This window comes from Hydra viridissima, unplaced genomic scaffold (genome assembly GCF_058129835.1).
Source record: "Hydra viridissima isolate aposymbiotic clone 2 unplaced genomic scaffold, HvirCarnegie_v1 scaffold_11, whole genome shotgun sequence".
Taxonomy (NCBI): domain Eukaryota; kingdom Metazoa; phylum Cnidaria; class Hydrozoa; order Anthoathecata; family Hydridae; genus Hydra; species Hydra viridissima.
In genome coordinates, this window is record NW_028324310.1 from 5,265,921 (window position 1) to 5,282,327 (window position 16,407).

Genomic DNA, 16,407 nt, shown 5'->3' on the forward strand with positions numbered 1-16,407 from the left:
AGAGCCACATTAGCCACAAGAGCCGAGGTTCAGTTAAAATAAGCCTCTAATGACTAGCGTTGCTAAATAAAAAGATCTACATCTTTTTTTTTTAGTGTTTTTACAGCCTACGAAAAATGATATGCCACATAAGAAATGGACATTCTTTAGAAAATTTATGTTCCTTGGTTTTAGAAAGACGGTTTTTCATTGCAAGTTTTCAAAAATAAAAATCTGATTCAAAGTTGGCTGATTTATTTAATTTTTTTCAAAAATATTAGCGACTGGGTGGGTGAGGAAAGGTTTTAGCTCCAGAAACTTTTATACCTAGTGCTGTGTGGTTGGCTATTTCAGCGGTTTAAAGTTACTATTGAGGTATGGTTATAAAAAAGATATGGAATTGATATGAGGTATGGTTATAAAAAAGGTATGGAATTGTGTAAGAAATTTATAAAAAAGTTTATTTAGTTTACACTTACAACTTTTAATGCTTTTTAACTTTTAAGTTTTATTTTGCTTTAAAACTATCAACCCCCTTAACATGTAAATATGTAAAACTGAATGCATATACAAGTTACAGTGTTACGTTGAGGCTGGGAATATTGTGCAGAAAATAACATCCGCATATGGCACTGATGAGTGAAGGAAATACGCTCAAATTTTCTAAATTTACTTTATTAAACCATCCGGATATAGTTGAAAACACAAGTAATTTATGTGTGAAAATACTGTCTTCAAAGAAAATCATATTTGGTAATGAAAGTGGCTGTTTCATCGCACCTCTTGGAAAATCATTGATATACGATCAAGTTGGACTACTTCAAAATAAGGAAGTAACATCTGTTTTTAACATAGACGAAAATAATTTTTACGCGGCTTCTGGAAACGTGGTATATTCTTTTGATTTAAGAGTCACATTAAATAAATGCGTACATTTTTACAGTGAGAATCAAGATGAAATTAATCAAATTAAAATCAATAACAAACTGCTCAACTTGGCAAGTTGTGATGATTCTGGAGAAGTAAAGATTTTTGACTTAAAAGTAAATAAGTTGTTTAAAACGCTTAGAAAAAGACATACAAATATTTGCTCGTGTATTTCCTTTATTCCTAACAGACAAAATGAAATTGTTACTGGTGGAATGGATTCACAACTAATTAGATGGGATTTTCAACATGTTAGGCCTTTGCAATTCCTCAACACTCAGAATATTTTAAACCAAACAGGAGACCACTCTGTCTACATGCTTAATCCACCTTTATTATTTTCATTAGATGTTTCTGAAGACTCAAGCTTTTTAGCAAGTGGCTTAGGTAAATTTTTCTATTCAGGAGAATATAATTTTGAAATCTTTTTATTCTAAACATGGTTGTATAGAAATAATGTTTGTGTTGTCATCAGACATAAAAAGTCATTTGAGATTCTGTTTATGTATCCATATTTTTTATAACTTTGCTGTAGAATTAAGATTCTTTTTATGTAGTATACAAATTTCAGAAAAAATTATAACCAGTATTAATAACATTTATTGTAGCACTTATATAAAATTGAAGTTATTGTTGGTCTAACTTAAATCTTTTTAATTAGGGAATGGGTCTATTCAAGTTTTTCAACTAATGAAAGGCGCCTATGGAATGAAACCATCTTATGTAATAAATAAACATTCATCGCTTGGGGTTCCATGTGTCCATTTTGTTTCTTCGCTTGATAATACCAAGCATCTACTGCTTTCTGGTGGGAATGATGGATATTTAAATTTGTGGTGCATCTCTATGACTAATTTTAGCAAGAAACACAATATTCCCCAGAATTATGTATGCCTTGAAGATGAACTATTAAATATTTTATTAGATAGTTTGCAAATAGGTTCAAAGCTCAGTGCCATTGACACAGCTGTTTTTGATGACAAAATGTTTGTTGTTTTTACTGATCAAACTGCAAATGTTAAAATGCTTACTATAGGTTGATATAGTTTCTGTTAGTATAGTTGCTTTACATTTTGTATACATATATCAGCTCCTAAAAGATAACTACAACACACATATGTATGTTATTCATATGTATGTATGTATTTGTGCTTGCTTAAACTACATGATTTTCATTTTTATATTTCTGTTTTCAATTGGAAACTTATTTTGTAATATTTATAATAAACGAAAAGCTCCTAGTTAAAAACAGCTAAAAAACTTTATGATTTATTATTTCTAAGGTAGTTTATATTGCACGATGTTAATTTGATATAACATACTAATAATTCAACCTAATTCAAAAAATAAACTATCAAATTAATGTATAAAACAAAGACTATTTTATATCAAGTGAACTCATCTCTGGCATTTGTTTTTGAAATATTGAGGGAAACCTGTGATGAACTCTACATCTATAGATTATCACACCATCACATGATTTCTCAGTTTAAAAGAAGTTATTTAAGTCTAGCCTCTTTTAAACATTTGAAAATTAAGAAAATCTATGCTTTGGATGCTTAAAAGACGTTGTAATAGGTTTTTTTACTTAATTTAACGCCATTTTTGTTTCCATCCAAAGAAATACAAAAACGTCACAGTTTATGGCTTTTAAAGCTGTCAAAAATCCAACAAAATATCGTCTGCATTTTTTTTAAAAAAATTAACTTTTTGGCTTCATTTTAATTGCTAGATGATTTTCTGCTAACCTACCCGCATTTTTATTTACAGTGACAACCCAATTAAGAAGTCATTTTCTACTAAGTGGTCTTGTTTAAGGCCACGCTAATTTACTCTTTCACAAGTATGGAACCAAAAATTTACCTCTGGCAGAGGATATTTCGTGTAAGATCAGTTTTTCCATGATGCAGGACTGTGTAATACTAGATTTGAAATAGTCTTGGAAGAGTGCGAATGCATTTTTTAACGGAGGATGTGATAATAGAAATAGTAAAACCTATTATGAGGAGGGTAAACGAAAGAAATTATATGATAAATACAAATTTTGATTTTAACTTGACTCAAAGATTACATATCGATCGAAGAAAAGTGCAAAACAAATTGAAAAATCATCATGTCACCAATAAAGGCAGTTAAAAATATTCAATCCTATGGAAGAATAAGATACATTAAAACTTGAAAATCCATATTTTTGAAAAGTTGCGAAATTTGAAATCTGTTTTTTCCCCTGTAGTCTTCAATTAAAATTTTAAAATGTTTTAGTAATAACGACTGGGAATTCAAACAAAATGTACACCGATAAAATTTTAATAGTTCAACTAGTAAGGTTCGCGATAATTCTGTAACTATTTTATGATTTTTACTAACAAACCGAGACCATAGACCAACGTTAATCAAAAGATAACTGGCAAAATGGTTTTGAGAACAATGACTCAGGTCAAAATAAAAACACTAAAGGAACTTGAAGATAAAGTTCATTGATCATCAACACTTGATTTAAGAAACATCTTAGGACACAAAAAGAGAGAAAGTTGAGAAAATCTGGCAGATTTTTTTTTAAAAGAGAAAAAAATGAGAAAGGGAGAAGAATTAAAAAAAGAGATCAAGAAGAAAATATTTTTGGAAACAAGTTTTAAGTTATGAGCTGCAACAGAAAAAAGGCTGCTGAATGTTGATGTTTATACCAAAGAAGAAGAAACAAATAAATATAGTAGAAATCGGAACAGAAGTTATTGAAGTTGAAATTTGGTTCTTTTAAAGATTGGATTAAAAGTGCTGAGCGAAATCCAAGGAAAAAAAAATACGTAAAAAAAAAGAAGTAAGGAGAAAAACCAAATTGGAGAGGAGTTTGCAAACACGCGTGGAATGATTGTGGTTGCCAAAAAGACTCAATGTGCTAATTACTTTGAATGCCGATATAAATCTAATGAATATTTTACTGAAAATGTTAGGCAAGAAATTCAAAGTCGATATTAATTGCAGGCTGACTACAGTGGAAAGAAGGATAATTTACAATCTTTAAAGTTCCTAAACAAAAAGCTACTATTTTCCATTGCATTATATATATATATATATATATATATATATATATATATATATATATATATATATATATATATATATATATATGTATATATATATATATATATATATATATATATATATACGTATACATTTCCATTGCATTGTATATATATATATATATATATATATATATATATATATATATATATATATATATATATATATATATATACAATGTAATGAAATTTATACACCATGCAAGGAAATCATTATTATTTAGCAATGGAACTGCTTGGATTAAGAAAAAGGGGGGATTATTTGACGTCACCATGGGGGCCTATGATGGCGCGGAGATTTGCGAATTAGTGGGAATTTTTATTTTGCATCAAATCTCGCAGTTTTATGAAAAAAGCACTTTCGGTATATATCGAGATGATGGATTAGCTATGTTTAGGAACAAAAGTGGTCAGGAAATGGAGAGAATAAAGAAACATTTTGTACAAATTTTTAAAAGTAATAATCTTCTTATCTCTATTAAATGCAATTTGAAAATAGTCAACTATCTCGATCTAACGCTAAATCTTAACGATGGTTCTTTTCAACCATATCGCAAACCAGATGATATACTGAATTATATAAATACTAGTTCTAATCATCCACCGAGTGTAATAAAAAGTATTCCTAAAACTATTGAATTAAGATTATCAGCAGCATCGTCAAGTGAAGCGATTTTTAAAGAAAGTATTCCTCCTTATCAAGAAGCCTTGAAAAAATCGGGTTACAATTGCGAACTTGCGTACCATCCAAGTATAAATTCAACAAACGGCAACCATAAACGTAAGATAATTTGGTATAATCCTCCTTTCAGTGCAAATGTTGTTACAAAAATAGGTAAATGTTTTTTGAACCTCATCGACCTCCACTTCCCAGTTAACCACAGGCTTCGTAAAATATTTAATAGAAACACAATCAATATTAGTTATTCTTGCATGCCAAATATAAAATCCATTATTAACTCTCACAACAAAAACATTTTGCAAAATGAGGCAAAAACTAATGAAATGAAATGCAACTGCACTGAAAAATTGAAATGTCCAATGAACAACCGTTGCCTTTCCAACAACATCGTTTATCAGGCCACCGTATATTCGAACAATCCGGAATATAAAGAAAAAGTGTATATAGGACTTAGCGAAACATCTTTCAAAGCTCGGTATGCTAACCACTTAAAATCCTTTAATGAAGTTAGGTACAAGAACGATACAGAGCTATCAAAGGAGGTATGGAAATTAAAAGAAAAAAACTTCACACCTTTTATCAGATGGAAAATTATTAAAAAATGCAAACCATACAACCCAGCATCAAGAGTTTGTAACCTTTGTTTGAACGAGAAGTTTCAAATTTTGATGTACAAAGGAGATAACCTACTTAATACAAGGAGTGAAATGGTCTCGAAGTGCAGGCACAAGAATAAGTTCCTTATTTCCTCATTTGATATCGAAGATTGATCCTGGTTCACTTTACGTTTACGTCACATTATACTTTAAGATTTTGTTTCCATGGAGTCATTAGAACTCACGCCACCGTAATTATAAATGTAATTTTAACGTTTAATTTTGTAATATATGGCTGATGATTGCCGTTAGGCATGAAACTTAAAGTTCTATAATAAAAGTTTTTTTCTTTATCGTTTTTAATTATAATTATAAATCGCTCTGTTTTAAAATTTATATATAATCAAAATAAATTTCCTAAACATCGAGCACTTTTCAACGAACAAGAGCTTTGTATTATTTTAATACAACACTACATCAAACGATATATATATATATATATATATATATATATATATATATATATATATATATATATATATATATATATATATATATCGTTTGATGTAGTGTTGTATTAAAATATATATATATATATATATATATATATATATATATATATATATATATATATATATATATATATCGTTTGATGTAGTGTTGTATTAAAATATATATATATATATATATTTTTACTCTTTTAAAATTTCATTGAAAGATGTAATTTTTCAAAGTTATCTTACGTAAAGCATGTACGGCTCTATTTAAATAAATTCTAGTCAGATTAATTTCCTATATTATATATGTAAATGACAAATAAAAATAAAATAAAATAAAAAAAAGCAAAAACAAAAAATTGAGTATGATAATAAGTTTTAATCAGCATTTCTATATATATATAGTATATCAAAAAATTCTTTAATCTAAAGATATCCATCAAGAATAACCTTTATATATATATATATATATATATATATATTGCTCTATTTATACAAAATATTGAGCACTCTTATACGAACAAGAGATATTGTATTTGATAATAATACAACTTGAAATAGCAATATTCGCTCCTTCTGTTGAGCACTCTACTCAAGTCGTCAAATCAATGGAGAAAATAAACTTTAGATACTCAATCAAAAATATTCCAATACCATCTGAAAAAAATTACAGATTACAATTGCTAAAGAAAACAGAACTGATGATAAAAAGAATGAGATGGAAAGCAATTTTTTACAACAACAAAAACTTAAAGAACAAAGAAAACAATAGGTCTGAAACTTTCGGAATTAACACCGAGAAGTGCCCACAACAAGTTAAAGAAATGACACCTTTTGAAAACGATTTATTAGATCTAGTCAAAAACATCAAGTTCCGTAAAATAAGATCCAACTTCCAAACAAAGCTAAATGATGACATAATGAACTTACGAAAATCAAATAAAACACTAACCCACGCTGACAAAACATCAAACATGTATATGTTGTCTAAAGACGAATATAATAATTTACTCACAAGTGCTATAACGTCTTCATACAAAAAAGCCTATCCAATAATAAAAGGCCAAGTAAATATAGAAACCAAAAGAATTTTAAGAAACCACGAAGTTTTTAACAAAATTGAAATAAATGGAACATCTAACTGTTTTTTAACCCTGAAAGACCACAAAGAGAACTTTATAAACAACCCTACAGTCAGACTACTAAACCCTGCTAAAAATGATATTGGAAGAATCAGTAAAAATATACTATCAAAAATAAAACATGATATCAAACGTATACTTGGTTTCAATCAATGGATATGTACGCAAAATGTCACTGATTGGTTTAAGATAATCACTGAAAAACACCTGTATAAGTTTCTTATCTTTGACATAAATGACTTCTACCCTTCAATCAATGAAAATCTTTTAAACAACGCAATTAGCTTTGCTGAGAAGCACGTAACAATTAATAATGATCAAAAAATGATTATCAAACACGCAAGAAAATCGATACTCTTTAATAACGATCAAGTTTGGGTTAAAAAGAAAAGCGGTTTGTTTGATGTTACCATGGGTGCTTTTGACGGTGCCGAGGTTTGTGAACTTGTTGGCATTTTCCTACTTTTCCAACTATCGCAACATTACAACAAAGCTGATTTTGGACTATATCGAGACGATGGTTTAGCTATATTTAAAAACACCAGCGGCACGCAAATGGAAAGAATAAAAAAGCACTTTGTTCAAATCTTCAAAGACAATGGCTTACTTATTTCCATCCAATGTAATTTGAAAATTGTCAATTATCTTGACGTCACTTTAAACCTCAATGACTGCTCTTTCCGGCCTTATAGTAAACCTGAAAATGTTTTAAGCTATATTCATGCTGAATCCAACCATCCTCCTAACATTTTAAAGCAGATCCCGCATTCCATCGAGCTACGATTGTCTGCCAATTCATCTAGCGAACAAATCTTCAGAAATTCTTCTTATATGTATGAGGAAGCCTTAGAAAAATCAGGTTACGACCAAAAGCTTATATACATCCCCAATTTACAACCTGTTAACAACAAAAGTCGTAAGCGAAGAATTATCTGGTTCAATCCTCCTTACAGCAAAAATGTTTGCACAAATATAGGAAAGCGGTTTTTAAACTTGGTCGACAAACATCTCCCAGTTACCCACAAACTCCATAAGATTTTCAATAGAAATTACATTAAAGTGAGCTACAGCTGCATGCCGAACATAAAAGACATCATAAATTCCCACAACCAAAGCATTCTGCAAAAAAACCAGCAGCAAAAAAACCAGCAGCAAAAAAACCCCAACATTACAGAAAAAACCTGTAATTGCATCAATAAAACTAAGTGTCCTTTACATCAAAATTGTCTTGCAAAAAACATAGTCTACCAAGCCACCATCTCTTCCAGCAACCCAGTAATGAAAGATAAAATATATTACGGCATCAGCGAAACACCTTTCAAACTAAGGTATGCGAACCACCAAAAATCCTTTAACATTGAAAAATATAAGAACGACACAGAACTATCGAAAGAAATATGGAAAATGAAAGAAGAAAATTTCACACCTATCGTTAAGTGGAAGATAATCAAACATTGCAAATCGTACAACCCGGCCACAAAATGTTGCATGCTATGCCTGCATGAGAAGTACATGATTATTATGTTTAATGAAGGTACCTTATTGAATAAGAAGAACGAATTGGTTTCAAAATGCAGGCATAGAAATAAATTTCTTCTTTCGAAATTCGATACTGGTGACTAGGCCTATATTATTTCTTTCTTTTCTTTTCTTTCTTTCTTTCTTTCTTTCTTTCCTTTCTTTTCTTTATTTCTTTTCGTTCTTTTCTTTCTTTTCTTTCTTTTCTTTCTTTTCTTTCTTTTCTTTCTTTTCTTTCTTTCCTTTTCTTTACTTTTCTTTTCTTTTCTTTCCTTTCTTTTCTTTTCTTTCTTTTCTTTTCTTTATTTCTCTATTGCTTTCTTTCATTTCTTTACTTCTTTATTCCTTTCTTTCTTTCTTTCTTTCTTTTCCTCCTCTTTTTCCTAATATGACGTCAGAGCACACGATACAGTAATTTTTGCAATTTGTAACGGTTTTTATAGATTTTTGATTTGTATTTCATGGCTGATGATTGCCGCTAGGCATGAAACTTTAAGTACCATACATAGTTGTTGTTTCTTCGTTTTATATATATATATATATATATATATATATATATATATATCGTTTATATATATATCGTTTATATATATATCGTTTATATATATATCGTTTATATATATATCGTTTATATATATATCGTTTATATATATATCGTTTATATATATATCGTTTATATATATATCGTTTATATATATATCGTTTATATATATATCGTTTATATATATATCGTTATATATATATATATATATATATATATATATATATATATATATATATATATATATATATATATATAGCTTTTCCATTTTCCATAATTAACATAGTATAATAAATATAATTAACATAAGGTAAATGTAACAGTAATTGACCTCTTAGGTGAAAAAATTCCATAACTTTAAGATTGTTTGCCAATTATATAGTCTTAACAGTTCTAACAACTCACCATACTATCTTCTAGCATACTGTTAAGCAATATTTTAACAAGTACCATCTTTTCATGTTTTGGTTGTTGTTTTCTTTAAGCATGATTTTATGTTTTTCAGTATTTGACCGTCCTTTGCTTTAGTATTTGACTATATGTTCAATGAGAGAAAAATGAAAGCAGTAGTAATATTATTTTGTTTTAGTGAATGTTGTTTAGTGAAGATTGCAAAGACATTGAATATTTTTGAAGTGATGCAACACAAATATTTTATTACAAATGAAATCATGAATGAAGCGTTCATTTCTGGTATAAGGTATGACCCATGTCGAGAACAAAAGTTTGGATTACGAATTTTCTTTTTGTATTTTTTCCCTTATTTATTCAAGCTTATCTTCCTTATCTGGCCACCAATAAGAAGAAACGCCATTCTTAACCATTGTGGCTATCTCATAGCCATCAGCCATAACTTGCACTATTTTCCCTGGAAAATAGCTTCCTTCATACTGTACAATGACAAAGTCATTCTTTTCAGAGTAATTTTATCTTCATCTGAAGAATCATTATATCAGTCAGAATCTTCACCATCGCTAAGCTCAGAAATGGTAATGTTTGGCAGAACGCGTTCCAAAAGGAATGGATTCCTGGAACGAATTCTTTTTTTGAGGAACAATAACGGAACGAGAAAGAGAATGAATTCTTTTTTGGAGGAACGTGGACGAAAAGTAATAGTTCCCTAAACATTTATAACTTTGCTTTTTGATAAAATTGTTTTTCGACAGTTTAACGACAAAAGGTTGTTATTTTTTTTATCTATTTTATATTGCATTGGCTTAAGTTTATTATTTATAAAGCAAATTTGTTAACGAACGTCCTTAACTTAACTAAAGTCATATGCAACTAAAATATTTATTATGGTAAACACTATATAATGTTTTCTATTTCTCTTAGGTGAATGTTTGCCTTGAACTGGGTTAGAACTATTTTTTGTATTCAATGGAATAAATGACAATAGTATAAATGCAAATTGTATTTTGTGTGGTCCTTTAGGAAAAGTTTAGCGGCTATTTTCCACAGGGTCTAATGTGATGATTGAAAAAACGACATAAATTGTGTGACTCTATTTGAAAAATTAGTTATATTGAATCAAAATAAAATTGGTGTTTAAAATTTTCTTCATATTTTTTACTTATTTTCTAAATATTTATTTACCAATAACATTTTTATAATGCTCATACTTCCGAGCTGAAATTAATATATCATTTATATGTGTGTAAAGTACATGCAGAGGCAGACTAGGCCGGGAGGACATCAGTAATATTAAAAAATTTTCTAAAAGTAATGATTAAATAAAACATATTGAAAAAACCTCGCTCGCATAAAAAAACAACAAAATTGCTCTCATTTTATCATAAATGTGTATCAGCAAAACCATTTATATGTAAAAAAAATTTTAAAAAAAGGAACGAAGTAGGAGCAAGTTCTATTTTTTGAGAAACTTGGAGCGAGTTCCTTTTTTGAACAAGGAACGAGGAACTGGAACGAGTTCTTATTTTATGAAATGAATGGGGAACGGAAGAGATCCTTTTAAAAAGGAACTTTCAAAACACTGAGGAATGGAAATAGATGAGTATGAATCAGACACCTCATACCATTTCTGTTTCTTGATTTTTTTACTTACTTTTCTTTTACTTTTTTTTATTTCCTTTCATTCTCTTTCATTTTCTCTTTTTTCTTTCTTTCCTTTTCAGCTACTCTTTCTTGTTTCAGTCTTTTAATTTTATTCGTCTAGTCCATTTTCTTTTAGAAATACTGTTGACAAAGTTCCCCAAACACTATACCGGGTATTATCTCTTTTGGCTTTTTCTTCTGTGGTTTTTTCTTGCCAACAGGGAGACAGAAGAGATGGTATGTTTGACTGTCCTGCGATTGCGGTATGTTCAATACATTCAACTATGAGAGACAGTACATAAGATGGCAGTATCTTCATTGCCTTCAATAATGGGAGACAATACATTTAATGGTCCTGCAATGTCCTTACCTTATTCAAAAAGAGTCCTGTCATTCGAAGCTGTTCGTTTAGATTTAGTGTTAAGTCTTTTAAGCTCTAACTCAGTTTTCTTCCGCAACAGGAAAAGTGATCTACCAGAAGGATCCCCTTCCCAATCAACTATAGATTGCTTAAATAATCCCAATTTGTCTTTCCCCATACTCTCATACAAGAATTGGAATCCCTGCTTAACATAATTCAAACATGAATGTAATGTAAATTTTCATTCTGCACAGCAATTTCATTTTTATGTCCTGTAGCCATAGATACAGTTAGATCCCAGGATCCCAGTCTACACTTGCAGAAACCGTTGGCCAACACAGAATCAGAAACATACTTATCCACTACTTCTTTCAGTAGTTTAGCAAAATCTTTTTTCATCAAGATGGGGTAATCTAAATAATTGCGGCGCCATTCATGAACATATTGCTTCCAACTTTCTTTTAATGTGTGAAACACAGCAACATCCATTGGCTGTAGAATGTGCGTAGCATTAGCATATAAAGCCACCAAAACAATCCCATTTTGGTCGCATAACTGACTTGTTTGCAGACTTAAATGGGAAACATGTCCGTTTACAAATAAAATAGCAGGAAGCGTCATATTATTTCCTCTAAGCCAAGGGTGAAAGAAGTTTGCCTAGTTTGTCCTGTGTAACTGATGAACGGGAAACTATTAAGTTTAGGCTTATACGTTTAGATATATTGCCATTTCTTCTTAAAATTTTACTAACTTTTTAAAATTTTCTGATCAAATATTTGACCACCCTCATTACTGACTACAGATGGACTGTAAACAGACGATAAATAACTTTTAATTAGTATCAAACATACCTATTTTAAAATCTAATCATCTAATATTAAAAAAAAAACGTACACACCTTTTAAAATTAACCTTATTTGTGACTTCTCCTTTGCAAATCATGGAAGAAAACTTAAAATGTTAGACAAGAGTGAAGCACACGTTGATTGTCGGCCATACATTTTCAAAGCTGCTAAATGTTTGCGCGTTTACGAGTGTACAGCCAAATGGCAAGAGAGTATTTTCCCGCTGTTTTTAAAATCGTTCTACCAAAGTAGGGTTTATTTTAACAACTTTCCTTCAAAATGGTCAATTATTCCCTCATTTACCTCAATATATATTTCCATAATAATATAGCATTTCCATTTTCCGTAATTCCATTCAATGCAAGCAAAGAGTTTGTTCTAAACTTTTCAGTAAAATACTGTCTTTAGGAATGCGAGGTATACAAAAAGAAACTAAAGTTATTTAAATGTATGGTTAAAGAATAAGAATTATAAAAGAAATTGTTTAACTTCAGATAATGAAAGTAAGTACATCTCTGCAAACATAATACCCGTTTAGTAATGTAGTATGATAAGTAGCGACTGGATTTAAGGTTTTCACCTTTTGTTACATTTGTTGTAATTTTGTTTCTGAACTCAAAAATGTGCGAGCTATAGCTTTATAATTTTTAGAGTCTTTTCTATTTTCTTTTCTTTTTTTTTTTTTTTTACTATTTTCTCATTCTTTGTATGCTTAACAGTAATTTTCTTAACAATAAACATCCGTAATTTACTTTCACTCTTTAACGCTTTACTAATTTACTTTTTTTTGTTGTTGAGAAAAATATTTTAATATGAGTTAAATAATATTTTAAGTTTAAAATAAATATATATAATATACTTGTTACATTTATATAATGTATTATTGTAAATTTTGAAAGATTGTTAAAGTTTTCAGATGAAATATCCCAGAACTTAACCTCATCCACACACACTCTTGAGTATTTGGTGAGCCAAATTGGGGGGGGGGGGGGTCATCATGAAGTGATGAGTAGTGGGCCATCAATGCTAGATCACATGTAGTAAAGATATCCTAACAGAAACTGAATAAGCTGGTATCGAAAATTCTTCCTCACACTTTATACTCGCCAGAAATTTCTTCTATAGATTATCATTTAGAGCTGCAGATAACTTAATGAAGAACAAGGAATTTTATAACAAATATGAACTGAAATAGGGGACGGACTTCTCACTTCACAGAACAGACAGTTTTGGGGGAGGACTAATGGTAGAATGTAATTAATGCTGTTTTACAATGAAGCCTCAAGAAAGTGAATTGACATTAAATTACAATATTGTGTTTTTTTTTCATACTTATGACAAACTGCAGCTTGTACAGCTGCTTGTCTAAAAACAGGTTTTGCTTGTTTTTGTTAAATCTGACCTTTTAAATTCTTATTGTTTCAAAAAACGTTATATCTTTTTAATGGAAAAATTTCAGTTCATAAATATTCATAAATACTAAAATATCTAAATGTTAAAAAGAAATTTTTACTCAAACTTTTTTGTAATTTTAATATCTACAAAAATTGTATCGTGGTTAAAAAGTTTGTAACTCGTGAAAAAGTAACTCATGATACTTACACTTCTGATGCTTAAACTACTTTTTAATTAATTGAGTTTATTTAATAATTTGTTCTTAAGGGAAGGTCCGAGGAGAATTTTTAAACATAAAGAAAAAAAGGATGTAAAATATTTAAAACTTTTGTTTTAAGTTTGATTTCAAGAGTGTATTCTACAACCAACAGACAGAATCTTGACATCTTGAGTAAAAGAAGTTTCTTGAATGAGCTGAAATTGAAACTTAAACAAACTGAAAATTTAACAATCTTATACCCCATTCACACCAAAAATAAAACTTGTTTTAATCATGGTTATTTTATTAAAAAACTTTTATTTGGAAACCGAGAGGTTTTATAAATCTCCATGAAAAAAAAAGTGTAATGAAAAAATGATAATAATAATAATAATATAAATAATAATAATAATAATAATAATAATAATAATAATAATAATAATAATAATAATAATAATAATAATAATAATAATAATAATAATAATAATAATACTAACAATCAGGGGCGTGTCCAGGGGATGTCTGCTACGTCGCTGGACATACCCAAAATATGTATATATATATATATATATATATATATATATATATATATATATATATATATATATATATATATATATATATATATATATATATATATATATATATATATTTTCACTTCAATATTTCGTTGAATAAATATGATGCGTCGGTAGATAAAAGCAAACAGAGCGAATAATTATAGCAAACTAAAGCAATAGGCCGGGTGAATAAAAATGAGCAATTGCTTTTACTCAGTAATTGGTCAGCTTTACGTGAATAAAAACTTCAAGAACTTTTCTTAAGTTTTTATTCACGTAAAATTGAGCAATTACTGAGTAAATTGCTTAGCTTTACGTGAATAAAAATATGAGACAAACTGCTGAAGTTTTTGTTCACGTAAAGCTGACCAATTACTGAGTAAAAGCAATTGCTCATTTTTATTCACCCGGCCTAATAGTTAAGCAAACTATACAAGGTTAATTGTTCGAACGGATGGTAAGAAGTTATTAATCCGGGATAACAGTTACATTAACGGTTTAGCATTTTATTATAGTGTTTGTCAAATCGAGAACGGTCTAAAGTTTATTTTAAAAAAACGATTTATATATTTAAACGGAGGTTGTTTTAATTTTTGACTTACACCCGGTAGGCTTAATTGTCATTAACAAATTATAGGCTCTTCGCAAAAAATCACCACGTGTTCCTCTATTTTCAAACAACACCATTTCCTTTTGAATTTTTATCGATAATGCCTCACATCGAGTTGGTATGTTGGGCAAATGTGCTTTTTTTATAGCTTTAATAAGTTCTTCTGTTATTCTTTTGCTCTTAAAAAGAGCAAAAGAAATAGATTCAGATGAAGAGTCAGAAGAATCAGAAACAATTTCGAGTAGTGCTTCATTTGAAACAGAAAGTTCAACTTCTGATTCAGACTCATAAGCTGTTAATGATGTAGCTGGATTTGTAGCGTCTAGTCTTTCAAATAACTCAACTGGTAATTTGCGAAATTTTATTGAAGTCGGAACTGCTACTAGCTCTATTTCAGATTCGGACTGAATGTTAGTTCTACTATTGTGGAGATACTGAAGGATCCCACTTACATCGGTACGCCTTTGTTGCATTCGAAGAACGAGAGATGAATGCAACTTTTGACTTATAACGTTGTTAGCATCTTTAAGTTTTTTTAACATAAAAGTTATGGCAATATTGGCTGTAAACAAATTAGCATCCCGATGGCAAAGGGCCTCAACTGTTGCTTTTACTGGGACTAGCGCATTAATGATAGCAGATACAGTTTTAATCTCAATATTAGATAAATCCAAAGATTCACCTTCCGGTTGACTTATATCTATTAATGCCTTTTGTATACAATTTTTTAATAAATAGATGCGTTGAAGCATTGACAATAGACTGTTCCATCTTGTCTTGCAGTCTTTTATTAGAGTTATTTGTTTCCCACAAAATTCAGCCGCAACATACTTCTGCAAAATTTTTTTTTGGTGATCGTCTGAACATTACTATTAATATGCGTATCTTTTTGATCACTGGACCACAATTTACCTCAGGAACATCACATTGGTTTCCTCAATGGCAATTATGACCAGCATTGAGATCAACCAATTTATCGTTGTTAGAAAAATCATCATCCTCGCAAGAGTTAATCTCTGAAAAATCGCCTTCTATATCTGATTGTTCATCTTCGTCGAATTGCTGATCTATTTCTCTTTCTATATCCTGCTTTTGATATAGTACTTCAATAACGGCCAGTTACAAACCATGGGAAAAACATAACCGTTGATTTACAGGTAATATTCTCCCAACTTTTTTCATCATACTTGCTCCGTCAGTCATAATATCTTTTCTCAAATCAAGTCCATGTTGTGCAAGCTTTTGTTCTAATAGCTCAATACACTTATCTGCAGACATTGATCCTGTTATAAGAATTAAACCTAAGCTCCAGAACTGACAATTTCGTGCATGTAAATTAATATTCATGTAGCAACGGTTACGCAGTGATGTCCATTCATCAAAAGATAAAGAAAATCTTTCTCTTACACCGAATTCAGGT

At 29.5% G+C, this 16,407-nt stretch overlaps 1 protein-coding gene and 1 long non-coding RNA gene across 2 annotated transcripts; both read left to right on the forward strand.

Moving 5' to 3' along the window:
• Positions 1–553: 553 nt before the first annotated feature.
• On the forward strand, positions 554–3,428 carry LOC149881848 (WD repeat-containing protein 53 homolog). The gene is made up of 2 exons (XM_090067659.1): positions 554–1,293; positions 1,568–3,428. Exons 1-2 carry the CDS (start codon positions 606–608, stop codon positions 1,945–1,947), a joined length of 1,068 nt encoding a protein of 355 aa, XP_089923785.1. The 5' UTR covers positions 554–605; the 3' UTR covers positions 1,948–3,428.
• Positions 3,429–8,759: 5,331 nt separating this feature from the next.
• Positions 8,760–10,372, forward strand: LOC149881849 (uncharacterized). Its single transcript, XR_016445213.1, has 4 exons — positions 8,760–8,917; positions 9,552–9,662; positions 9,882–10,071; positions 10,298–10,372. It is a non-coding gene; the product is annotated as an uncharacterized LOC149881849 (long non-coding RNA).
• The last annotated feature ends 6,035 nt before the right edge of the window (positions 10,373–16,407 follow it).